At 43.5% G+C, this 26989-nt stretch overlaps 1 protein-coding gene across 6 annotated transcripts in view; it reads left to right on the top strand.

The window, feature by feature from the left end:
* Positions 1-26989, top strand: part of HMCN1 (hemicentin 1) — a 393372-nt gene that overhangs the window by 349862 nt on the left and 16521 nt on the right. For 5 of the 6 annotated variants that reach the window (XM_061634028.1, XM_061634030.1, XM_061634031.1 and 2 more), the window contains 11 exons: positions 1327-1497; positions 2502-2672; positions 9157-9327; positions 11505-11654; positions 12209-12346; positions 12737-12858; positions 13490-13727; positions 14771-14833; positions 15630-15749; positions 16272-16406; positions 17651-17764. In XM_061634028.1, coding sequence (XP_061490012.1) covers positions 1327-1497; positions 2502-2672; positions 9157-9327; positions 11505-11654; positions 12209-12346; positions 12737-12858; positions 13490-13727; positions 14771-14833; positions 15630-15749; positions 16272-16406; positions 17651-17764 — 1593 coding nt within the window. The remainder of the gene's footprint in view (positions 1-1326; positions 1498-2501; positions 2673-9156; positions 9328-11504; positions 11655-12208; positions 12347-12736; positions 12859-13489; positions 13728-14770; positions 14834-15629; positions 15750-16271; positions 16407-17650; positions 17765-26989) is intronic. The other variant, XM_061634029.1, reaches the window with a different exon arrangement.

Genomic DNA, 26989 nt, shown 5'->3' with positions numbered 1-26989 from the left:
TTCCCTCCTGGAGTCTTTTGAAGGTCCTACAGGCATTACAGCGCCCTCCATTTGAACCCCGGCTTCAGTTCCCCTTCGACTGCTGTCTTTCAAGGCCTTGTTCCTGGTCGCTATAACATCAGCGAGAAGAGTCTCAGAGCTGGAAGCCTTGTCATCGGCCCGTCATCTCTGCATCTTTCATAAGGACTCAGTGGTGTTGAGGCCAGATCCATCCTTCTGTCCTAAAGTTGACTCAATGTTTCACCATAACCAGGACATTGTTCTTCCGTCATTCTGCCCGAAACCAGTCCACCCATTAGAGAAGACCTGACACTCGCTGGATGTTCAGAGGGCCCTCAAACTTTACGTCTCTCACCCAGGACATCAGGCTAACTGAGTCTTTATTTGTATCCTTTCACCCTAGGACCTTGGGGGAAAAGGTCTCCAAGTCCACCTTGTCCTGTTGGTTGCAAGCTTGTATTGCTTTAGCTTATGAGTCCCTTAACCTTCCTGTGCCACCCAATATCACGGCCCACTCCACTAGATCAGCAGCCACCTCGGCTGCCTTCACAACCAACGCACCCCTTTCAGATATTTGTAGAGCTGCGGTGTGGTCTTCTCCAAACTCTTTCGTAAAACATAAGATTGACCGTTACGCTTCTACCGATGCCTCCTTTGGGAGGCGCGTGCTGCAGCAGGTCCTTTCCGATAAGTGATCAGTGGTGGTCCCTCCCTACTGAGGGCTGCTTTGGTACATCCCAATATGATGGCAGTCTACCTGAGGAAAATGGTCCATTGGCCTCAACTGAAGGGTGATTTTCTCAGGTAGACTGCCATCATGGCCCTCCCTTTTGGGGAATATCTGGATGTTGCGCTCCACTGTCATATTATTCACGTTCAAAGTTTTCCCTTGTGCACTGATTAAATTCAGTCAAGACCTTTATGTTTCGGTTCCATCACATGTTATTTCTTGTTATGGGGGTGGGACTGTGTTGTTATTTTCCTTGCTGGTAGGCCCGTTGCCCTCTTTTGTTCTTCTCAGATATGCCACTCCAGACTCGTCGCGAATGAAACTGGAAGTGGGAGGGGCTCGATGCCCCAGGTCTTGACTTCAGTGCATTCTTGCCTTCGGACACTAGATGGCAGTAGTACCCAATATGATGGCAGTCTACTTGAGAAAATCACCCTTCAGGTGAGGCCAATAGAACATTCACCCTTAGTTTCTGATGGGACTTATATCGTTCTTGGAGACCTGTGTTATTTTGAATGGATACAGAACCTTTATTTCAGTGCTGTATTTTAAAGTGTGACTAAAGAAGTAAAATAAAAAATCTCATTTTTAACCAGTGAATGGAAAGTGGTCTTCCTGGTCTAGCTGGAGTGCCTGTACCATGTCCTGTGGTGGTGGTACCCGACAGAGGACAAGAGACTGCTCAGACCCTCCCCCACAGTATGGCGGACGCAAATGTGAAGGAAATGATGTGCAGGTTGACTTTTGCAATAGCGACCCTTGCCCCAGTAAGTGCATGTGGGGTTTGAACCATGGGGCAAACTTGGGTTTACCATGGAGACCTTTTCTCCTTCACCTGGTGCTCGACTGCAGAGGCCAGATCAAGAGGTGGGGAGAAGTGGGTTGAGCGCTAATTTCTCCAAAAGTCTCTGCTGCCTATATCCAGAACTTTGATCCGCCAGGAAAATATAATTGAAATATTGTTCACTACTTTAATTTATGTACACCTGAAAGCTATTTTGTATGCTACATTTTAAAGACATTGGTAGTGCCTCGAAAAAGAGACTATGCAACTCTCATAAGCAAGAGGCTGGTTAATTAAAGCATTTGCTTCCCAAATCCATGTTGCTGCTGTTGCTATCAATTCACACAACTCTATCCTCTTTTCAACAGCACAATCCATCTACACTACAGCCCTGTTCTGATGTTATTCCTGAATAGGATATCCCAATTTGTGTAGGACCATGCAGTCAGCATGCACCAGCCCTGCCCCCATGTCCCTAAGTACACCTGCTCCATCCCGGACCTTTCTGCGTTGAGTAGGAAGGTCTAAAGGGGAGATTCTAAGCAGATGAATTTGCTTCTTTGTGATCAGGAGCTTGCCTCCCTGTGATCAGAAGCCCTGAATTATCAGGGTTCCGCATTGTGGGGAGCCATGAAACAATATACTCAGACTGTGCGGAGGCATGTAACAATAAAGCTAGACACAAATACCAGATGTAGAACTGATCGGGGCAGCCACGTAGATCACTTACACAATCTCCCTTGAGATACAAAAAGGGGTGGCTGTTGTTCACCTGCAGCATAAATGACGCCATAAACTCCCCAGTCTTAATGTAAAGGGGCTTCTGACTAAGGGTACAATTAAGAGCTCTTCCCTGCCATTCTCAGAGACAGTGTGCCTTCATTAACACACAAACTTGCCTCCAGCATTGAGTCAAATTATTCTGTTGGACTTCACAGTGCCTTTAAATGTAAATATTGCTGTTTAGAAAATGATTTGTTTCTGCAGTGCATGGTAACTGGGGCCCTTGGAGCAACTGGGGAACTTGCAGCCGAACATGTAACAGTGGACAGTTGAGGAGATACCGGACTTGCGACAACCCTCGCCCACTCAATGGAGGAAGAGCCTGTGCAGGGGCTGATACACAGATACAGAGGTGTAATATAGAGCTATGTCCTGGTATGTACATGGTTAGTGTGTGCGTGCATGCACATGCTTTTTCACAAGGACATGAATCCACCACCAGCAACCGTGATGGATTTGACAGATTTGCTCTGCCAATGGCTTGGCAGCTGGCTGTTCTTTTAGGCCTAAACTGCATGAGACTGTCGTATACCTGTATCCTCAAATGCAGACCAGCCACTAGCCACATCTTAAAGTGGGGGTGGGGGTACAGTTTAAAGGAGCATGGACAGGAGTGCTAAACCCTTCTTTCACTTGCTGTCTTTCTGTCTGAAGCTGCCCTCCATGCTTTTATTCCAAATAAGCATTCTTCTAGTATTGGAGTCTGATTGGAGGAAAAGGACCTTGTGGGGTTGGAAGGCAGGGTCAGAATGTGGAAGGGTCAACATTGCAATTTGCTCACGCCTACAGCTCTCGAAATCACACTCCCATTTTATGGGCGTCTGGGACAGACTGACATTTGGAAAGACAAAGCTGCTGCCTTCACATGTATTTTGGGCCTTAACAAACAAGTTTTATTCCCTGTTACTTTATACTGGGCAAGGATAACAGAGGTCTCCAAGTGGGTGGTGTAGCTCCCCCTACAGCTCAGAGACAGGAAATGCTTCAGCAAATACTTTGATCCTCCCCTTTTTCTCAGGTACAGTTCGTGTCCTTTCTCAGCTCAGAGTACTTCCTATTTGGTTTCTCTGTTCTTCTCACTGAGGACTATAAGCTTCCATTTTTCCTATTTTGTATGTGTCTCTGTCCTTCCCTCATACTTACCTCTGGTTGTTATTGTTAAAAAAGACCCAAAACCTCCTATTTAAATTTTCCTTTCTTCACTAACAACGGAAGGCTATCTGTTTTTCTGTTCTATACATTTCTCTCCCCTCCCCTCATACTTACTTACCTCTGTTTTAAAAAAAACCTGTCAGATTCTCTTCGCATCTTTTTCACACCTTCTGCTGAATCTCCTTTTTTCTACTTCGCTCATAGATAAAGCTAAGGGGCAAGCTAAGGGGCAATGAACAAAGAAAAAACATCTTAAGAAGCCTGGGCAGCACTTGACAGTAGCCGTGATCAGTACCCAGTCGCTACAGCTTCCCACCATTTTACAGTGAAAGCGGAGTGTGGGTGCTGATGACCCTGAGGAGGGAACTTCATCAGGTTCTCATTTCAGCATCCTGCCTAACTCTGTGAGGAATCGTCATGAGGTATTCCCAGGTGGGGAGTCCACAGAAGTGGCCTGATTACCTGCAGTGTTGAGGGAAACAGCAGCGCCTGAAAGGAGCAGAGTGACAGCGCCCGCCATTTCAGAGCTCAGTGCAGCGGCATGCACCATTTTGGACAGCAGAGCGATGGTGCCCGCCATTTTGGATCACTCTGGAGCTACAGTGCCCACAATGGCAGTGTGCAGGGCAGCAGTAGCCCCCGCGATTTTGAATGGTAGCAGAGCAGCAGCACCCGCCTCTGTGGCACCTCCCGCATCCTCTGGATTACATGTTGTTGCCCTGTCAGAGGCACGGCAGCCGCCGTCTCCAGACCCACCATATCTTTCGCCAAATAAGGCTACGGAGCTCAAACTGCTGTCTTTGGATGAGGAAGAGGCAGTGAATTTGGCACAGAGTCAGCTGAATCAAATCATGGAACAGCAGTATGTAAGAAGGCCGCCTGGGCCACAACGGAGTGCCCCCCCAGGCTTACAGCAGCAGCAACCGCCAGTGGTACAGCTGCAGCAACAACTGTCCCAGGTCCTGCTGTCTGACCTTTTCCCCCCTGCAATGTTCCAACAACTTAAGGATGCCATGATTGGTGATCTGGCTACTGAACTGGCAAAAGGAGGGGCATCAAAGCGATCTCTACCTCCATATGGATATAGATCCTCCGCAGCTAAAGAGGAACTCAAGGGTACAGCAGCAAGATATTTTGTCATCCCCTAGTCCTTTCACTGAGGATCCTCATTGTGTCTCCATAACTGTTTCTCCTTTCCCACTGTTTTCTCCGTGGTGCAAAGTGGTAAGCGGCGGTAACGCAGCTGAAGCTCTGCTCACGGCCAGAGTTCGATTCTAACGGAAGGAGGAAGTCGAATCTCCGGTAAAAGGGGTCGAGGTCCACTCAGCCTTCCATCCATCCGTGGTTGGTAAAATGAGTACCCAGCATATGCTGGGGGTAAAGAAAGGCCAGGGAAGGAACTGGCAATCCCACCCCATATATACGGTCTGCTTAGTAAATGTCGCAAGACGTCATCTTAAGAGTCGGAAACGACTCGCACTACAAGTGCGGGGACACCTTTACCTTTTAGTCCTTTCACAGCTGCTAGAGGGCATAGTTCGAAGTTAGGGGCTTGGCAGCAGTTGTCTGCTGTGTGTGACTCGCATCTTGAGGCTGAATATGTTAGAAGAAGGGGAGTGGAGTGATGGTTCGGGTCTAGATGAATTAATCTCAACAAGACTATTCTTAGATGTATATTATATTCCTTTGTTTTCCAAAGTAGTGGCTGCTCTTGATTTATCTCCAGCCCATCAGCAGGAGCAGCAGGAGCCTATCTCCAAAAGTGCTGTAGTTCTACTTGTCCCAAAAATGTCAAGTAGATGTATACCATTACCAGCTCCTTTTAAAGCCTTAATGAAATCAGAATGGGATTTACTGCTTCAGTGCAGAAAAGGTGTTAATTATGCAAATAAGTTTTATGTTTTAGATGCTGATGTCATGGAGCAACTCAGGACTCTGGCAGTGAATGGTCCTGTGCTCTATTTTCCCATGCTGTTTTGCCCAGGGATGGAGATGCACAGCTGAAAGATCCAAATGAGCGAAGGTCAGATATAGCCAGTAAACACTCTCACGATGCTAATGCTCTGTCAATATGTGCTTCCGTTGCAGCCTCCATGTTTGCTAGGGCCGCACTGCTGTGGGTAGAAGACCTGTTAGATAATGCTAATCTGGATCCTGCTAGGGTTAGGAAGACTCTGTTAAAAGTTTCCAGATCCTTGACATTCATAGTGGACGCAAGTATGGACTCAACTCAATTTTCTTGCAGGGCTATAGCAGTGGCAGTAGTCGCTCGTTGGCACCTCTGGCTGAACCACTGGGAGGTGGACTCTTCCTCACGCTCTAATTTAGCTTTGGTCCCCTTTTCCTGGATCAAAGTTGTTTGGTGATGCTGCGCTAAAGGACATCCTAGTAGAAACTAAAGACAAAAAGAAGATGATGCCATCGCAAAGTCAGGATGATAGGCATTCATACCAGCGCCCTTTTGCCTCCTTTCAGTCCTACTAGTCCTTTTGTTGCTCCAGACCTGCAGGATGAGGTATGGACTTCAGAAGTGGCCATCCCTCTTGGAATAGATGGCGGTTCTTACAGTCAGGGATGGCAGGGAAGCCAGAATCAGCGGAGATTCTGACTCAATTGCGCTGCCACCTGTGGGGGGATGACTGACCAATTTCTTCCATCAAAGGCAAGTTACCACTTATGACAAATGCGTGCTAAAGATCATCAAGGACGGATACAAGATAGAGTCAATGGAGTATCCACCTGCCAGGTTTCTTCCTTTGCCCATTTCCAAATCCACGATGAAGTTGCAAGTGGCCTCAAATGAGATTTGTCACTTATTAGACATTTCTGCAATTGAGAAAGTTCCTTCCGAGGAGTTCTTCTCAGAGCTTTACTCAGTCTTCCTCTTGGTGGGGAAGAAGGACAGAACAAGGCGCGCTGTGCTCAATTTCAAGTTCCTCAACCAATTTGTCACCCAACGAAAATTCAGGCTGGAGACACTTACATAAGGGAGGCCCTTCAGCCCCAGGAGTTTCTAGCATCAGTGGACTTGAAGGAAGCCTATCTACATATCCCGATATTCCCAGCGCACCGGCAGCTACTACATTTTTATTACAACGGGAGCCATTATCAATTCAAAACCCTACCTTTCAGTCTGGCCTTAGTGCCAAGAGTTTTTACCAAATTAATGGTGACATTAGTGGCCAGTCTTCGGATGCAAGGGCTGCACATATATCCTTATCTGGACAATCTTCTGATTCGGTCCAAATCTCTCTATCAGGCTCGGGATGATGTCCAGATAACATTAGCTCACCTGAAGGACCACTGCTTCTTGGTGAACACTCAGAAGAACCAGCTCACTCCAACCCAACAGCTGCAGCATTTGGGAGCGCAGTTGGACATGGTTCAGCAATCCATCTCCCTGTCACCAGAGAGGATTAAAAAAATCACGACCACAGCGGCTTCATTGACTCAGGTGCATTTGGCAGACATCATGGTGTTCGCAGGCTCTTAGGCATGATGGCATCAGCAATAGGGATTGCTCAATGGGCTCGCTTGCAGTCATGCCTACTGCAATGGCTACTCCTCCATTACCAGGAAGATATCTCACACTGCAGACACCATTATGTACCTCTTTCTCGACAGTTCAAGAAGTCCCTTCTGTGGTGGGTGTCAGCAGCATACCTACAAAGAGGCATCCCTCTACATGATCCACCTTGTTCACTCATCACACCGATGCAAGTCTCGGAATGGGGAGCGCATTGCCAAGGGCAGTATGTACAAGGGTTGTGGTCACCAATAGAGGCACGCAGAAGCATCAACTGGCTGGAACTGTGGGCAGCACATCTGGCCCTTTGCCACTTCTCCCATACCCTGATGTATCTGGACATGTTAATACACACCAACGACATGACAACATGAGCCCATTTAAACAAGCAAGGAGGTACTTGATCGTTGTTCCTCCATGCAGAAGCAATGTGGAGCAGCACACTCCGTCAATCACAGCAGAATACATTCAGGGTCACTTGAATATAACAGCAGACTGGTTGAGCCACCAGCAACTGTTCCCAGGGGAATGGGTCCTCAACAAAAAAGTGTCCCACTCTCTCCAGGCAAGATTTGGCAGGTTCAAGACAGACCTGTTTGCGTCTGAGGAAAACCATCAGAAGCAATGCTTCTTCTCTCGCTTCCTGAGTTGCAGGGCTGAGCAGCTGGATGCTCTGTTGGTTCCTTGGCCAAAGGGTCTACTTTATGCGTTCCCTCCAGCTTTACTATTTTCCAGGGTGCTCAAGAAGTTCCGGTCAGAGAAGGCTCGAGTAGTGCTGATAGCTCTCCATTAGCCAAGACATCCCTGGTTCTCAGATATCATCCAACTGGCCACGTCACCACTGTTCCATCTCCTGGTGCATCCAGACTTGCTCCATCATGGCCCTCTCCTCCATCCAGACCCTCAGTGGCTTCAACTGACCGCATGGAAATTGAGCGCAAGCGACTCTTAATCTCAGGAATTTCCTCAGCAGTAGTGAAAACCATCTTAGCGGCAAGATAACCATCAACTATTTGAAGTTACCAGGTGACATGGAAGGCGTTTTCTGTTTGGTGCAATAGACATGGTAGTAACCCTGAGTTAGCTACGGTGGCCGAAGTACTTCTGTTTCTACAAGACGGTCTTCAAATGGGTAGGCATCATAATACTCTGAAGAGGCAGGCGTCAGCCTTATCGTCTATTTTGCAAGTCTATTTTGGTCCCAGGCTATGGTCTGAAGGCACCTAAGGCCAGCTCCCTGCTGAAGCTAAACAGGGTCAGGTCTGGTCAGTGCCTGGATGGAAGATCGCCTGGGGATCATATGTAAGCCACCTTGGGTTTCATGAAAAAAGAAAGGCAGGGTATAAATGTAATAAATAAATAATAATAAATAAGTGCAGGGGTCCGAGTCCCTTGCTTCCCATCTGTTAATAAAAAGGTTTCTCCAGGGAGCTACAGCTATTAGCCCACCAGTCCACCACTGTTTTCCGACCTGGAGTGTGCATTGCATCCTCTCTGCCCTGCAGAAGCCCCCCTTCGAGCTGCCACATCAACGGCTTTTTCCACAAATGCTCCAATAGTAGATATTTGTAGAGCAGCAACCTGGTCCACTCCTAGTACATTCACGAGGCACTACAAAATTGACCTATATGCCTCGGTGGAGGCTTTATTTAGTCGCAGGATCCTGCAACAAGACCAACCTTCCTCTGATCCACCCTAGGTCTGCAGCTTTAGTACGTCCCACTTGGAGACCTCTGTCATTCATGAGAGAAGGAACAGTTTGTTCTTACTGTAAACAGTGTTTCTTCATGGATGACAAGAGATGTCCAAAGCCCACCCTTACAGTATTTTCTGGTGGCTGGGACTGTGTCACTGAGTGCCATGACTCACTCTATTCTGTCCATTGGTCTTGTTCCTAATACACTTTGTTTCTATCAAGTTTGTTGTAAGATGAGTGTGTTCTCTTATTCATGTTCTATACTTGAGTTTTCTGTTGAGGCTGACTTCTAGAGCTTTCCAAGAAATGAACTGAGCCTCAGCAAGAGGGGAGGAGCAAAGTATTTGCTGAAGTGTTTCCTGTCTGTGAGCTGTAGGGGGTGCTACACTAGCCACGTAGAGACCTCCTGTCATCCATGAAGAAACAGAGTTTATGGTAAGAACAAACTATTCCTTCTTATCTCAACCTTCTGCACTGGTTTATAGTGAATGGAAACTGGGGGCCATGGCAGCCTTGGAGCACATGTTCAGCTTCTTGTGGCGGAGGGCAACAGACCAGATCACGGTTGTGCAATAGTCCATCCCCATCTGACAGTGGGCGTCCTTGTCCTGGAGACAACTCCCAGCTATCCAGGTGTAACATTCAAGCTTGTCCAGGTAAGCAGGCAGATCTAAGAGTATGTGTCAAATGCAGAGAAACAAAATATTTAACATTCGGGACACTGGATGCTTGATTTTCTGCCCTGAACAAAGGTGTTTTCAGAATCCCAGTACATAAGATCTGATCATTTTTCCAAGAAATGAAAAGTTTTACATCAGTGTTTTTTTGGCTAGGTCAAGGGCCAAACTGGAGATGATGTTAAATGAGTTTTCATTTAATGTGCAGTGGTGAGGGTTTTTTTGAAAAATGGAGATAGTGTCAGTGAAGGGAGAGACTGATATTGGGATTCACAGCAGCAAAGCAGGTGAAATGTAATCCTTTCTGAATCTCTCTGAAACTGGACTTTGAATTTGGAGGAAATCCTCCCACTGAAACAGATGGGAGATTTCCCCCCAATGCAAACAACATCTTCATTGGAAGGGATTTTCCTCCAGGAGGAAAGGATTAAATCCTTCCTCCATGCCTGCTGTGTCCCAATTTTGTCACCCATCCAGTCCTGCTGAAATGAATTTCATTTGGCCCCATGCCATTCTTTGTTTCCGTGCTTTCTCTTCCTTGTTATGCATTTTAACACTAAACATTACATTATTGTACTGTGCATTTTCCCATGTCCACAAGACATTGTTGAGAGCAGAAGCAGGGAGAAGGACATCATATGACAGCATGTCACTTGTTTGTATTAGATGCTATCCTGAGATAGCTTATCTTTTTCGGCTTCTGGGCCACATTCACCCACTAGACTTTTGTATGCAAACCATACACTAACCTACTAAGAGAGAGTGAAATGTATTGGGCTAGATCAAGCAATGGTTTGAGTCAGGGAAAGGAAGCTGAAGGGGGGATTGAGCTAAAATGGCCTCTCCAAGATCTCAACACTGTGAGTGGCAACATTATGGGGGCATTTCCATGAATATTCTTGGAGTGTGGGTGAAATTCCCTGACTTTTTTTCTCAGAAAATCTGAGAAATTTCAGCTCACTTAATGTTGAATGAAACTCTGTTGGTAGTTCATGGGGGGGGGTGAAGGAAGCAATGGGGTAAGAGAGGAGAATTGGAAGGAGTAGGAGGCATGCCCACTGATGCCTTCAACAATATTAAAATAATATTAAACTGGATCTGCAGTTGCACCCAAAATTCAGGAATGGCAAAATTAGTCCATTTCACCAAATTTTCACTGAAATTTTCTAACAGTTTATGAGAGCTCAGAAAAGAAAATGTTCAAACATTTGTCAGAAACATCAAGTGCAGATGGCAGCTCAGCAGTACTGCAGCTCCCAGTGCTGACGCAGCAACATGTGAGGCATACTGGTATTACGAGCTCTTTTGTTCCTAATCTTCATCTTTTGGGAGGAGAAGTTGTGAAACAGTCAGTTAGTTACTTCTGTTAGCTCACAACTGGAGAGCTGCCACCTGTCACTGGGCTAAATGGACCAATGTTCTGACTTAATATATGTTCGGCTAGACTCAGTGAACAGTTTGAAAATTGTTTGCTCAAATGACTAGACCAATATTTGCAAATGAATCCAACCAGTTCTTATTACCACTTCACAGAAAGATACCTAGAAATGCTGGAAAGTTGTTCACAATGCTGCATAATCCAAAGGAAGTTACTTGTCTGTTTCCCTACCTGAATATGTACACACAAGTAGAAATCTGGTAAAAATGTTTTGAAAATACAGTTTTATAAATACAGGTGGCTCTCATATTGCCAACACCTGGTATATTTTTCAGTTGTGGCATCAGAACACAGAGAGGTTTTACATGTCAGTAAGATTCATATACTCGGATGTTCTGGCTCAAATCCTAACCAAATAATTTCAGAGAGCCTGCCTGAATTCCTCCAGGAGTTTATTATATTTCCTGTCCTGCCATACTCTATTGCGTTAACATTGGCACGCAGTGTTAAACAACAGTTGCTTTTCACTCGGAGAACTCCGTGTCTCATAAAAAGGCTCTGGGTATTCCTCTAGGGATACATGGTCTGGTAGAAGTCTAGTAACATCAACATTTGGATGTGCTATTTCATTTTGTATTTTTCTAAACAGAGAGGGCAGTGTGGTCTAACATCAGCACTTGGATACAAATATTCACATTGTATTTGATTTTTCAAAATATTACAAAGTACGAGATTTTACAGATGGCCATTCCCCCCCCTTTCACTTTCGTGGCAATAGGTGGGCCTCCACGAGCTAGAGGAAGTGTCACTGGACATATTAATGATGTTGAATTTGGAATAGCTTTCCTGAATGCCACTATAATCGATAGCCCAGATCTGGACACTAGAAGAATACAAGCTAAAATTACGAATATTCCTCGGAGTCTTGGTATGTACATCTGTTTCTTTAACACTTAAGAAATTTTTCCTTAGGTTTATCAAACTTACACAGTTTAATTCTGTTGAAATACTGGCTCACAATCAGCAACATTGGGGTGTTTGGGGTGTTTTTTTTAAATTTCTTGCATTTAATATATACTTGGATATATGCTTACATATGTCTACATATGCTTATATGTCTACATATGGCAAGGAAAACTACTGTATGAATGGAAAGGCATAAAACTAGTTCAGGAAGAAGACCAATGAGTTTGCACACAATTTTCAAATAGGATGATGGTTCGCAAGAGTGCCTCCATGTCTTTCAGTAATGATAAGACAAAATCGGAGACCAGGCAAGCACATTCAGACCATTGTGCTTTTCACTGTCACACTCTTTGTAAACTCGGGGATATGATGATTTGCTCTGCTGTTTTCATAAATTAGTAACCTAAGAGAAATGTTTATTATAAGAGGTGACATAATACAGAATCCGTAAACAAAGGATACAAATACAAAGTAAAAATGTTGCTTTCATATGACAATGTTTTTCCCTCCCTAAAGGTCCAGTGATGAGAGCAGTAGTTTCTATTCTGAGTCCTATTTATTGGACAACAGCTCAGGAAATTGGGGAAGCGATGAATGGCTTTTCACTCACCAATGCAGTTTTCAAGAGAGAGACACAAGTGGAATTTGCTACCGGTTAGTTAAAAATGGGATACAGGTTTCTATTTTGCATAACAAAGGTTTTTCTTTAGAAGAATTTACCGTAGCTAGATTTTGGCATTTTGGCCTCCTGGTATACATTGGGGAAGATGCAGAAAGAAGTTTGTGTCTGTCTCTTACTTTGAGAACCATTAACCTTGGCCAATAAAGGGGTAAGTGCAGGATGATAAATAGGAGGTTTTTTAAAAATAATTTTTGATAAAGGTCTTCCTGTAATCACTGTCAATTATCCAGTCCAAGAACTGGATTTAAAATTGTTAGTGCAAATTTAATTGGTTCTTTAATTTCACACTTGAGGTTTCTGAAGAGGAAAACATCCACAAATCTCTTTCACGCATTAGAACTATTAATTATTAAAATTCATAGGGGAGATCTTGCGAATGACTCACATTGCCCGTGGTTTGGATTCAGATGGTTCTTTACTCTTGGATGTTGTCCTCAGCGGCCACCTACTACAGCTACCATCATCAGCTGATGTTTATGTAAAGGTAAATCATATAATGACACTTCTGACACTATATAACACTTTAGGTTCCCCCCTCCCCAATACACAAAGCCATCATAACCATAGTGTCAATTGACACCATTATCACCATCACATATGTTTAAAATGTCTTGTAGGCAAAGTTTTCTGTTTGATAGTCTGTTCATTGCCTCCAGATGTATTTTTTTAATTGATGTTCTGCACCATTTTCCTGGCTTTGTTTTTGCTCTGTATGGGGTGTAGGAGGCATCCATCCACTTATGGGTAATCTCTCCTTCTGCCTGGGAGAGGCAAGGAAACACATGGCCAATCTATCCTTCAGTGCTGGTCATATGAGCACTAAGCAATAGTTTTTATATAAACTATTTCTGTTCCTTATTGCAGCCCACAATTCAAAGTATTTACTTCCACTCTGGGATCCATTGATCCTCCTTTCAAACTGGAGGAATGGAAGGAGATAAATGTAGTTCCATTACAGGACTGAAATTGCAAAAATTCTAAGGCATCTTTTGTTTTCAAATGTGTGGATGACTGTGTGCATTCCTGCCTGTTTGATACAGTCAGTGAGAAGCATGGAGAATGGCACTGTGTATCATTAATGTCTCCTTAATCTGGAGTTGTGATGTTCATTTCAGGATTATTCAGAAGATTATATTCAGACAGGCCCTGGTCAGCTCTATGCTTTCTCTACACGGCTCTTCACCATAGATGGAGTTAGTGTACCATATACTTGGAACCATACCATTACCTATAATCAGAATCGCGGAAGAATGCCCTTCCTGGTAGAAACACTGCAAGCCTCCTCTGTTGAAACAGAATACAAACCACTTGAAGAAGCTCTAACTTTTAAAATCCATGCTTCCATTACAAAAGGTATTGTTCGGGGGAAATTATACACCCAGGGTTTTTCAAAAATAGATGCCATTTAAGTAAAAGATGGCCTTTACTAAAGCTGGTTAAATCTGATGCCCTTAACTGTTTTAGAATATGCCATATTCTGAATGTATTTAGACCTTTAGGTTGAAGACCTTCTAAATACTATTATATAATGTCCTTTGTATAGTGAACTGATAAAACAATACTTGGAACACATTTTATGGAGTAATGGGGTCTGATCATAAGTTTCTACTTGTCCATACATCTACAGTATGGACAAGTCAAATATACAACTGTGAACACAGCACATTTACTATTTGCATGAGAAACTGATTAAGATGGGAACATTCTTAGGAAATAATGTCTTGTCAGGGAGATTTAGAATTTTAAGTTTGCTTTATGCTTTGCTTTATTTAGGTTTTACAAAATTTTATTCAGATTTGTATTTATTCATTTTAATTTAAAATTTTATTTTAATTTTTTTTAAAAGAGGGACAATTATTTTTAAAGGAAGCTTGTTATGATCCGCCAGGGAAATGTGACATTTTAACTTTATGTTGTATATATTTTTATCCGGGTCTGGCTTAACTTTTATGAGTGTTAACTTGTGCTGCATTCATACTGTCAAACTTTTGTTTTGTGATAGTCGGATTACTAGATAGAAATGAACGCATCTAAGATGCTTTCTCCTTTTCTGAAGTGGACTATATTTTTGAAAGCAAGGATATTTACTTTGATTTAGCTTTGGGTCTTCTCTTACAGTCACCTTGAATGCAATTTTTATTTTAGACTGATTTTTTTCTCATTGTTGTACATTAAAAGCAACGTAATATTCTTCTTGAGGATAGTACATTTTTGTACACAAATGTTTGTTCCGTTTTGAATATTTATCTACTTACACCATTTATTGGCCTCCCTTTATAAGTTAAACAAACACAATCACAACAGAAAGCTTTTCATCCTATGAAGGACTTTAGAAAAGAAATATAATGACCTTCGTTTTTGTCAGTCTGAAATCCTTTTGCTTCCTGTATCCACAGGAGACCATAGCAACGAATGTCCTAATGGGTTTGGTTTGGACTCTACTGGACCTTACTGTTCAGGTAATACACACATTTTGCAAGCAATTTTCTGAAATATAATACATTTTTGTATGCTGTTTTCACTAATGTTATGCAATTTTATGTACACTTTCCCCTAATTTGGGCCTTTTTGTGCACATTGGTTGGAGAACTGCATTACAAAATTTCAGAGAAGTGTGAATTTTGAAGGATAACTGTGTTTTGATTTAAGTTCAAATTAGATAGTTTTGCATTAAAAAGCAAACAAAACTGAATTTCTCCCCATCCTTACTATCAACTGTGGAAATATTCAGCTTTGCCCATGGAAACATCCCAGCATATATTCACATAGAAGTGTTGAAAGTGGGTTTAGAACCAAAATTGAATTTAGGAGTCTGAGCTTCCATTCTGAACTTTTAACAGATATCGTCATCTACTGTATTTTCAAACACTTTTTTAAAACCATGACGGCCAGAGTCTTACATTTTCAAAAGTGAAAAGTGGAATTATAATATAGTTGCATGAGCATATAGGGAAAATGAATTTTAATGACACAACTGAATTTGGGCTTGTTTTTTCTTTCCTCCTTGTTTTCAATTGTTTAATATTTTTAGTACATTCAACCTGTTGCTACAGTTTGAGCAGGATTAACAATGTGTTGGGGAATGGGCGCTTTTTCTTCTTAGTCTCCCTCTCTTCCTTAGTTTTGTTGATAAAGATGAAAGTAATGAATCACAGATACCTAATTTCATCCCATAAGTTTCATGTTGCCAGCCTACATATTAAAATGTATTGTGTGAATGGCGTCCTAATTTTATTGTTTTGCCTTTATCATTAGATGAAGATGAGTGTACAGCTCGAAATCCATGTTCCCACACTTGCCACAATGCCATAGGAACCTATTACTGCTCATGTCCGAAAGGTCTTACCATATCAGCAGATGGAAGAGCATGCCAAGGTAAGGGCCATTTTTAGATGTCATGTAGTGGCCAGAGAAGAGGGATTTTTAAATAAAATAAAAACCCAGAACTTGCAAACAGTGAGAAAAAATCACAGAGGGAATTAATCTTAGAAATCATTTGACTTGAGTATGGTTAGGTCTGCACAGGACACACACAAATTTTCTGGCAATATTTGCATAACATGAGAAGTGAGAACTAAAGGTGGTATGCATGGGGCTCAGTCTCCCATTTGTGCACTGGGCATACCCAAATTTTCTTAGCTTCAATAAGGTTGTTGCATTGTGTGCTTTCAGACCATGCCCTAAGATATTAACTTGGATAATACTTTCATGATAAAATGAATACCATTTCTTCCATGATGGAATGAGGAATGAGTACATATTCTTTCTTTCTTTCTTTCTTTCTTTCTTTCTTTCTTTCTTTCTTTTTCTTTCTTTCTTTCTTTCTTTCTTTCTTTCTTTCTTTCTTTCTTTCTTTCTTTCTTTCTTTCTTTCTTTCTTTCTTTCTTTCTTCTTCAGATATTGATGAGTGTGCCTTAGGGAGGCATTCTTGCCATGCTGGCCAAGACTGTGAGAACATTATTGGCTCCTACCATTGTGTAGTTCGGTGTGGGACTGGCTTCAGAAGAACATCAGATGGACTAAGTTGCCAAGGTATAGAGATAGCTTTGTCTCATCCAGGGCTGGTGTCAGACATTACTGGGTCCTTGGGTACCAGCCTGCCCTGGGCCCACAGTGCTGTAGCCCAATCCCCCCCATACAGTCAGCATGGGGGCTAATAAGCCCACCTGCATGTCCTACCTATCTCTCCCATTCCTGTGAATGACATGTGCACTGCATGTGCATGCCTGCCATTAACCAATATGGCAGTGGGGACGCCAACTCCTTAGGGAAACCCCACTGCAGTCTTGGTTGATGGCAGGCATGTGTGCATAGCGTGCGTGTCATTCACAGGGATGGGAGAGGTAGGTAGGGTGTGCATGCATACTCATTGAAGCTCGTGCTGATTGTATTGGGAGAATGTGCCTGGGAGCTCCCTCTCCGCTATCTGTGGCAGGATTGGGAGCCTATGCTGCTGTGTATTGTGGAACGGAAGCACTACCCTCTCACCCTAAGGAGGGGCCCTTCAGGGGCCCTCAGCCAGGGCCCAACCTGCCAGCTCTGTGGTGCTGGCCCTGGTCTCATCTGACAACACTTATTATTACATAACCTGAGACTATGTTAAATAACATTTTCATAAGGGCAAGATGGATCCCTGAATGTAGTAAGGAATTTATTACAATGGTCTTTGAAATTTTGCATATCCGCTTCGTGATTTTCTGATAAGCTGTCCGCAGTTTCCAAAATACCTAACAGGGCAGAGGTTTTGCATTAGTGCTGTTTCACTCAATTGTGCTAAAACGTGGTTTTTTTGTCATGTAATGTTACTTTTCCTTTTTTGCTACTAAACTACACGATTTAGAGCAAGGATGGTAGCCTCTGAGTCAGATCTAACCCCTGAAACAATTGTAATAGTTCAAAATTCAGAAGAATTGTAAGAATTCAGAAGTTTTTGTTTTGTTTTGCAACTAGTGAAAATGTGTGAAATGTCCCTGATGTTTCACCTAATGAACTTGAATTGTTAAGCATTAATCTCGTTGCCTGCTGCTCCCAGCATAGTTTATCAAGCCTACAAAATCATCAGCCAGACTAGATCAGTGACTGCACTTCGTTCCTCTGTTTAGCAGAGTACAGAAGCTCATTGGTTAGGCTGAGGAAAAAACAATAGGCAGGGGAAGGGGTTAAGCAATTCTTCCTCTCCACCACCACCTCAGACTCTGTTTTGTGACAAATGTCATGACAAAACCCACAAGACTTCAGGGTAAGAAAGGTTTAATGACATCTATGCTATTCAACAGATGTTAATGAGTGCCAAGAGTCTAACCCTTGTCATCAGCACTGCTTCAATACCATTGGAAGCTTCCACTGCGGATGTGATCCAGGATATCAGCTAAAAGGCAGAAAATGCATAGGTATGAAAAAGACTTCAGGACAGTGGGGTATACACAAGTTGTTCGTAAAGATTATTCTCAGGAGACAAAGTTTTTTTTAAGCCACACTAATAAAGAATCTTCTGCAGATCTAGTGAGACAACATACCTTTAAAATCTCTTGAGTAGTTTTGCATTGAGAAATAAGCCAGTAATGGGCATCGTATAGTCAATAGGATATGTCTGATGAAAACCTAAAAGGTTGTATCTCAGAATAGACTCACTGAAACTAATGGACATGGCTAACTTAGCTCCATTAATTTCAATGAGTCTGCTCTGAGTAGAATTTAATTGGATACAACTCCAGGTCTTGAAAGTTCCAACCTATTTTTTTCTGAAAAGTTTAATAATGTGGCAGTGACATGCTCAAACTGCAAGAGTTGCAGACATGTTGTTGTTGTTACAATAGTCTCCCTGAAATATAGATATTTATGTTAGGAAATAACAACAACAAGAGTTAGAAAATAACTCTTTCAACAAGCCTTAAGTTGAGACTTTATCCCAGTCTGCTTCTGTGTTGGAATTGCTTTTTAATATGTTTTTAAACCTTTTTTTAAAACAATGTTTTTTAACCTTTTTTTAATTAAGATGTCTTCAAAGTTTTTTAAAAAAAATGTTTTTAAAGTTGTTTTGTTTTAATGTATCTTAAAGTCTGTTTTTATGATGTTTTAAAGTGTTTTTAGTGCTTTTGTTTGCCGCCCTGGGCTCCTGCTGGGAGGAAGGGCAGGATATAAATAAAATAATAAATAAATTAAATCCTTTTATCTCCCTCCAAGGAGGTCAGGACAACGTATCTGGTGCCTTCCCTATGTTACCTTCAAAACAAACCTGTGAGGTAGGTTAGTCTAAGACAGCCTTTCCCAGTGTGCCTCCAGATGTTGCTGGACTACAATTCCCATCTTTCCTGACCATTGGCAATGCTGGCTGAGGCTGATGGGAGTTGTGGTCCAACAACATCTGGAGGCACACTGGTTGGGAAAGGCTGGTCTAAGGAATAATGACTGAACCAAGGTCATCCAGTGAACTTCAGGGCCAATCACGATCTGAACCTGGATTTCCCCAGTCCTAGTCCAATACTCCAGCCACTACAACACACTGGGGTCAGTTCATTAGTGCCTCTGATGATACACAATTCATAACTAACTTTTCTAGTCACGGACCGAAATAAATTGATTGAATTGAAATTCATAACTAAATAAAATGTATACCTAGTATTCATTGCATGCGATTTATCCAGTGTGATAGCGCAAGGAAAATGCAAGCAGAAAACGGATCACTTCTAATGTTCTTGCATTAATTCATATAGAAATGGACTAGAATAGTCTGTCAGTTGTTGGCAAACATTTCTCCCAGAGTGGCCACAACTGCTCAGTCCAGAATGTATCAGTACACTCTGTTCTGAGGAAAGCATTAAAACAGTCTAATTCCATACTGTTGAAGCTGTAGTTTTTCATTTTTGTTTTTATTCTCCAATAAATATCATCATATTCTACAAATATATGCCTATACACTCATAACAATCTCATTTAAAAACACAGTTTAAAGTTATACATCAATTCAATTGCATCATGATTAAATATAATATACAATTTAATTCATCCTCTTTACTTATTTTTAAAGTTATGATGACAGCATGCAGCTTATTCTTAAAACTGCTATACCCAATTCTTTTTAAATATACATTATTGCAGGAATCCAATTGGCCATTTTTTCTCTACTTATTTTATAAGGTCGCAGCATTGCAGTCAATTTTATAACCTTCAATAGCTCCAAAATTTTCCTAATTAGTTCTCTTTTTCTTTGGCTTCTGTTCTGTTTCCATGTTTTAGCAAAAAGTATCCTAGCTATTGTCATTATATATAAAAAGCAGTGTTGGGTACCTTTTTAATACTCTCGGGTCCTTTTGTGTAATTTAGTAGGCACACAATAGATCTACTGCCATAGGACTCTTAAACATTTCCTTCAGGCCTCCAATGCTCCACATGAGTAGGGCTGGTTTCTTTCTTCCCATTCCTTTCCTCACATTGCTAGAGCCACCTGTCCCACCACAACTACCCACTCCTAGCCCACAACAGGATTATCTGGAGTGAGGTGGGATGAGTGTTAAAGAAATAGTAAAATAAATAGTAAATTGTGTTCTAGTGTCTCTTTGTGTGCTTGACCAAGGCCAGGTAAATCTCAATACAGATTTCCCTAGTGCTCCCCAGGCACAAACGAGATCCAGTCAGCAGATTAACTCAAAAGGGAAAACATTTTTTAACCTGGTTTGAAATATAAAAGCTGTTCACAGCCCTAAATGATACATTTGTTGCTGACCCTGAACTGTCTCTGAACTCTCCTATTATCCTGTGCATGGAGAAGATGATATCAGGTGGGTAGGTTGCTCCACCTAGCGGTTGAAGACAGAAGAGCACTGTTGAATTTTGCAGGGACTTCCTGCTCTGTGTAGCTCCCACCTCAGTTCTCTTCTGCCTTCACCACAAATGGTTGATCGCTCTCTGTGCTCTGTGGTTCAGGTCTGTATTCTTGTGTTTCTGTGTTATTTCCAGTTACTCTGTCTTTCCCCTTGTTTACTGGTTTTTATCTTCCTTCTACTTTTTTTTAAAAAAAGCTTGTTTCCCCGATCCTGGAGCCCTCCCCGTGGCGTGAAGCCTTCCAACTCAGGGGATGCCCCCTCCTCCAACAGAACCCCACCACAGCATGAATACTTTCAGGAAAGCGGCGTGCCCCCCTTCCACCAGGATCAGCTCACTACCACCACTGTCTAGTTCCCCCCCGCCAGCTTTGATACCTTCGGCGATGGAGCTTTAACAGCAGCATTCTAAGGGCTTTAACGCACCATCTCCGCTTCAGAGCAACAGCACTTATAGTGCAAAGCCCAGAACAGCCGATCTCCCTTCCTCCTCCATCAGCATTCACTGCCCCGCCCGCAGAGGGCTGCAATAAGGCACACCAGCCCCCCCCACCAGCAACATCAGTGTGGAGGCATAGCTGCTTTGCAGCTTCCAGCCTCTGTGAGCCCCACAGCTTGATTGCCCCATGTCAGAAAGGCCAGAGAAGAGGCCCAAACCACTCCCACCTCCACCCAGATCGGGCCCAACACCACCGCCATTACCCATGCAGGCCTTAGGGCCTTCATTTGTGATGAATGTTCAGGCTGAGGCAGCCATGGTCTGCCCCTCTTCCAGCAGGCTGGAGGTGGCTGAGGCAAGTTATGTGGTGGGCAGGTGGCTTCCAAAGGTGTGGCACTTATGACCAACAGGCAGGCCAGCCAGACCATGCAAGGGCCTGATAATCCAGAAGAAGATGAGGGGAGGTACTCTCACAGTGCTGCTTACATGATTCAAAGGGACCAAGAGTCTTTGTCTGAGGAAGAAGGCATTCAAACTCATCCTGATTTGGATTCTGTTTTCTCTACCAGATCCTTTCCTGAGAATTTCATGTTTTGTATCTCATGAAGCTTTCCAGGAGACGGGGTGGGTGGGAGATTTCAGCCCCCCTCCTCTCCTCACACACACCAATTGCAAGGGGGCACACCATCCCTGTTGTGAGCATGCTCAGCCTTTTCAGTTACATCTGTCTGCACACATGCTTCAACAATTAAAGGATCAACTCAGGGATTCCCTCGTAATGGATCTAGCCAGGGATATCTCTGTCCCTTCAACTTCAGTACAGCACCCCCCTCAGGACACATCTGGAATGCGTACATTGCAAGGTTCATCCACAGTCCGCTCACCATCAAACCTGCGGCCTCCTCTGACCCACAGTTCACCTGATCTTACGCCACCACTCAAGGTAGATATTTTCAACCTACAGAGGACACACCTGTCGACCCAGACAATGAGCAGATTGTCCTAGACGAAGAAGACTAGAGTGGGGAATTGGAATCAGAAGAGATTTCAACCAACAGGATTTTTCAAGAGGCTCATTCCCTTCCCCTCCTGTGAAAGGCAATGGAGGCCCTCAGTTTAAACTCCCCAGAAGACCCTTCGCCTCCTTCAACTTCCAGGGTCTCAATAGTGTGCCCAGACCCGAAACCTAAGTCAAGGGTGTTCAAACTTCCTTCATTTCTGCCAAAAGTGATCAAATCCAAGTTTGATGTCCCATTGCAGTTCAAGAAGTCGGTGCCTACCGCTAACAAATCCTATGCACTGGAACAACAAATCATGGACCAGCTGAAAGTCCTGCTGGTAGATGTTTCCGTAGTTAATCTACTAAATCCATCATCAAACCCTAAGAACTCGGATGCTCACCTCAAGGATGCAGCAGAACATAAATTGGACCAGGCCTCAGAAGGGTACATGAGGCTAGTGCGCTTTCCATCCGAGCAGCAGCAGCAGCCTCTTCAGTCTTCGCAAAAGCATCTCTTCTATGGCTAGAAGACCTTCTGGATGGTCCACAACAGGACCCGGTCAGAACACACGAGTCCCAGTTAAAAATTTCTCGGGTGGTGACCATTATGGCAGACGCCTCCATGGATGCCATGCAATTTTCGGCAAGGTCATTAGCAGCGGGTGTCTTCACCCATAGGACCCTGTGGTTACACCACTGGGAAGCGGATGCCACAGCTCTCTCTAACCTTGCTTCAGAACCCTATGTGAGAGGTAAGTTATTTGGTGATGACGCTCTAGCGGGCGTCTTGGAATCTAATAAAAATAAAAAACTATGCCTTCCACTAGGAAGAGAGATAACAGAAGGTTCTTTCAAAGAGCCTTTCATCCATATCAACAGTCGCAGTCCTTTCGGAGCTGTAGAATGTCAGGAAGGACATTATTATTAAAATTATTATTAAAATTATTTCTACCCTGTCTTTTGGCCAAAGGCCCTTAAAGCGACTTACAAAAAAATAGGCACAAGCATAAAAATACATCAATGAAGGCAATACAATTTACAAAAATTAAATAACAAATATCATTATTAAAAAACCCCAGCAATTACAATATTATTAAAAAACAGCAATTACAATTTATACCCCTGCAGATGTTGCTGGACTGGATTGGATGTATGCATTGTCACCTATTCCTAAAAACGGAACCTGAGAAACAGTGAACAGTCACCTATGCCATAGACAACATACCCAGACAAAGGGCCAACCACATTTCCCCAATAGACTGGGATTCAGAGCCCAAGCATGAGGGAATAAACATCAATTCTGATGCCAACATCCCTCTGGTGGGAGTCTGCCTCCAATACTTCGCTCAGCGGTGGGGGGACACATCATCAGACCAACGGGTGTTACACACCCTCCAGTATGGCTTGAGGTTGGAATTTACACCCCTCCCCGCCAGATTTGTTCCATCTCCTTTTTTGGCATCGCAGCAATAGAACCCATCCCGACAGGGGAGAGATTTTTGGGAAATTACTCAATATTTTGTTACTCAAATAAAATATTACTCAAATATTACTCAAAAAAAGACAGTTCATTCAGGGTGGTACTCAATCTGAACAACCTGAACAAATGCATACAATACCACAAGTTTTGCATGGACACAATCAAGGAGGCGCTGAGAAAGGGGGACTTCCTCTTCTCAATCAACTTGAAGGAGGCCTACCTCCACGTCCCTATTTTTCCTCCTCGCAGATGCTACCTCAGGTTTGTGGTAGGGAATGACCATTTTCAGTACAGGGCCATGCCCTTCAGCCTGTCGTCTGCCCTCAGCGTATTCACAGAGATCATGGTTGCTTTGGTGGCACACCTTAGGATGCAGGGACTCCATGTATTTCTCTACCTAGATGACTCCTTCATTCGGTCCCCATCACTAAACAAGGCCTGGGAAGATCTGCACATCACCTTGGCTTGCCTGAAGGATCATGGCTTCCTAATCAACCAGACCAAGAGCCAGTTAGTCCCTTCCCATCGTATTCTGCATCTCAGGGCCACTATAGATAGACTCACAGCAGGGAATAACGCAGCTGGCACAGGACAGAGTCAACACGATACGTGCTGCAGTGCCACATCTTCTGGCTTCACCATCAGCAGACCTGATGCAGCTAGCTTCTGTCCTGGGGTTGATGGTAGCATCATTCTAAACGATTCCATGGTCGCATCATCACTCTCGCCCTCTACCGTGAGCATTACTGCCTTTCCAGAGTGAGATAGCAATCAGGTGACACTGGAGAGTAGTACTGTCACCAGAGGTCCATCAGTCCTTGAGGTGGTGGACACACGAGTCCAACCTACTAAAGGGGGTGCCTTTCCAGGATCCCCCACGTACGTTGATCATGTCAGATGCCAGCCTATCGGGCTGGGGTGCCACTTGCAATGGCCAGATGGTACAAGGAACATGGACACCGCAGGAATCTACACTTCCAATCAATTTCCTGGAACTTTGGGCAATCCATCTGGCATTGAGGCATTTCACACGATCCAGATGGTTGGGGCAGTGCTTGTCAGGACAGACAATGTATCCGTCAAATCTCATTTGAACTGTCATGGGGGCATGCGCTCTCTCCTGCTCCAGAGGGAAGCTTCCCTCATCTTTCAGTGAGTGCAGCAACATCTGGATTCAGTCACAGCGGAATACCTCTGAGGGGAGGACAACAATTGAGTCAGGAGAAAGTACATCAGGGGGAATGGAAGCTACACCCTATGGCCTTTCAGGAGATAGGGACATGCTTTGGCAGAGTCAAGGTGGACCTCTTTGCTACCTGTCTCAACCGCCAAGTAAGAAGGTTCTTTGCCAGGTATGCAACACCGGAAGCAGAGGGAATAGATGCTCTGATGGCTCATTGGCCTCCAGGTCAGTTGTATGCCTTTGCATCTCTTCTGATCCTCCCCAAAGTAATCCAGAAATTCTGAGCCGAAAGAGCAACAGTTCTACTGTTAGCTCCTTGGTGGCCAAGGAGACATTGGTTTCTGGAACTCATTGACCTGTCGGTAGATCCTCTATGGCAATTTCCCCTCCGGGATGATCTGTTGTCACAGGGACAGTTTCTCCATACAGATCCTGGCTGGTTGGCACTTCATGTTTGGTGATTGAATGGCAACATCTCTTGAAGAGAGGCATTCCGGTCCAAGTAGTGGACACAATGATGGCCTCCAGATGACCTTCTACTGTTTGGGTATATGAGGCCACATGGAAAGCCTTCTTGTCTTGGGCACAGAAAAAAGGTATAACTCCAAGCAAAGCAGGTATTAAAGAGAATCTCTCATTCCTACAAGATGGCTTAACACTGGGTCTAAGACCAAAGACACTGAGACGCCAAGCTTCGACATTGTCATCAATTCTAAGTCCCCAGAAAAACCGCTGCGATATCACCCATTCCTGAAGCGTTTCCTTCGAGGGACAACTATATCTGCACTGCCTATGGTCCATCCCAACTTGGGACCTACACAAAGTGTTACTGGCTCTACAAACCCTCCCTTTGAACCCTTAAGTCAAGTCTCTCTCCATCTGCTATCCTTTAAGGTCCTGTTCCTTGTGGCCATTACTTAGGCCCGTAGAGTGTCTGAGTTAAATACTCTCTATGGATAAGAATTTCAGTGTTTTTCATAAGGATAGGGTAGTACTCTGCACTGTCCCTTCCTTTCGTCCTAAGGTACTGTCTATCTTTCACTGTCAACAAGAGCTAGTGCTCCCTTCCTTCTCTCCAAACCCTATACACTTCATAGAAAAGGTGTGGCACTCATTGGATGTGAGAAGAGCCTTAAAAGTATATATCTCCAAAACTAAACCTATTCACAAGACAGACAGTTTATTTGTGCCATTTCACCCAACTTCAGTGGGGAACAAAATCTCCACCTAGCTAGGTGGATCAAAACATGCATTACCTTGACATACGCTTCGCTGCGGATCACGCAACCAACCAAAATAGTGGCTCACTCCACTGGGGCAGCAGTCACAATGGCAGCAATCTCACGCAATGCTTCCCTGACAGAGATCTGTAGAGCAGCCACTTGGGCCACTCCCAATACTATTATATTATTAGGCATTATAAGATTAACACATACGTGTCCACAGAAGCAGCCTTTGGAAGGAGAGTGCTACGACATGTTCTCTCCAACCACTAGTGAGCTCAGCCCAGTGTTATTCCCACCCTACATGGGTTAGCTTTGGTATGTCCCACCTGATATCATCTTTTTCATGCACAGGAGAAGAGACTTTTGGACTTACTGTGAAAATGGTCTTCTCTGTGCATGTCAGAAGATGATATCAGGTGGGACATACCAAAGGTCCCTAGGTGGGCTGGGGTGCAGTCAACATTACTTTATAGGCCTCTAGCAGAGTGTATGAGTGCTGTTGTCTTCGTCTTATTTTTGTGCTTCCTATCACTGCTCTCATCATTGGTTGGCTTGTTGTCAAGAACTGAGCTGGGACCTACTCAAAGCAGGAAGTCCCTGCAAAATTCACCAGTGTTCTTCTGCCTTCAACCACTAGGTGGAGCAACCTACCCCTGATACCATCTTTTGACATGCACAGAGAAGACTGTTTTCACGGTAACACCAAAAGTCTCTTCACCCTTATTCTCAACTTAGACTTTATTATCAAACCTTTCCAGTTCAGGGCCACTCTCTTTCCAGTTTATACCCTATTCCCACTTACTCCCTTTTAATATCTTTTCCTCCTCTAACCAAAATAACCTCCTCTCTCTAACTCCCAACACAGACCCAACTGTTTTGTTTTTTTCAATTTCCCCATCTCGGCATTCCAATAACTCCAATTGGCTGAAGGAAGGCAGATTCCAACCCTATCCATCACACAGATCTTTTGGTGCTAAACATTTTTATTGGGTTTCCTGTCTACTTGGAGATACATAAATACAGGTGGATAAATGTGAAAATTCATGAGAGTGCTAGGGTGTGTGTGAATGGGGCTCATAGGAAGTATGTCTTTGTGGTCTAATGCCTTCTCCACTCATAATAATTTCAGATATAAAGGGATAAATCGCTTTCACAATTGGAACAATCCTTTTGCAAGGAATTGTAAGATAGAAAGACTGAGAGCTGTCCTGCCCACAATTCTTGGTAGTGGCTGTTTCTTGCTCAGACAACTTAATTTCTCTGCCCCTCTCAGTCCAGGGCTAGTATCTGTGTGCTGTCTAGGAATGGGATCTGTTGACTGGTGCCAGTTTGAAAGCATTCCATCAATCTAACATTGCTTTTACCAACCTGTTCTTCCCTTCACAAAAAATATTGCCAGTAATATCAATATTTTGAAAGGAAATATCGATAAATGAAAAACATCATGAAATTATCATTCTTAGTAGC

The sequence above is a fragment of the Rhineura floridana genome, chromosome 6, assembly GCF_030035675.1.
Source record: "Rhineura floridana isolate rRhiFlo1 chromosome 6, rRhiFlo1.hap2, whole genome shotgun sequence".
In the NCBI taxonomy this organism is placed as follows: domain Eukaryota; kingdom Metazoa; phylum Chordata; class Lepidosauria; order Squamata; family Rhineuridae; genus Rhineura; species Rhineura floridana.
The sequence above is the reverse complement of the archived record's forward strand: the minus strand, read 5'-3'. Positions and strand labels throughout refer to the sequence as shown.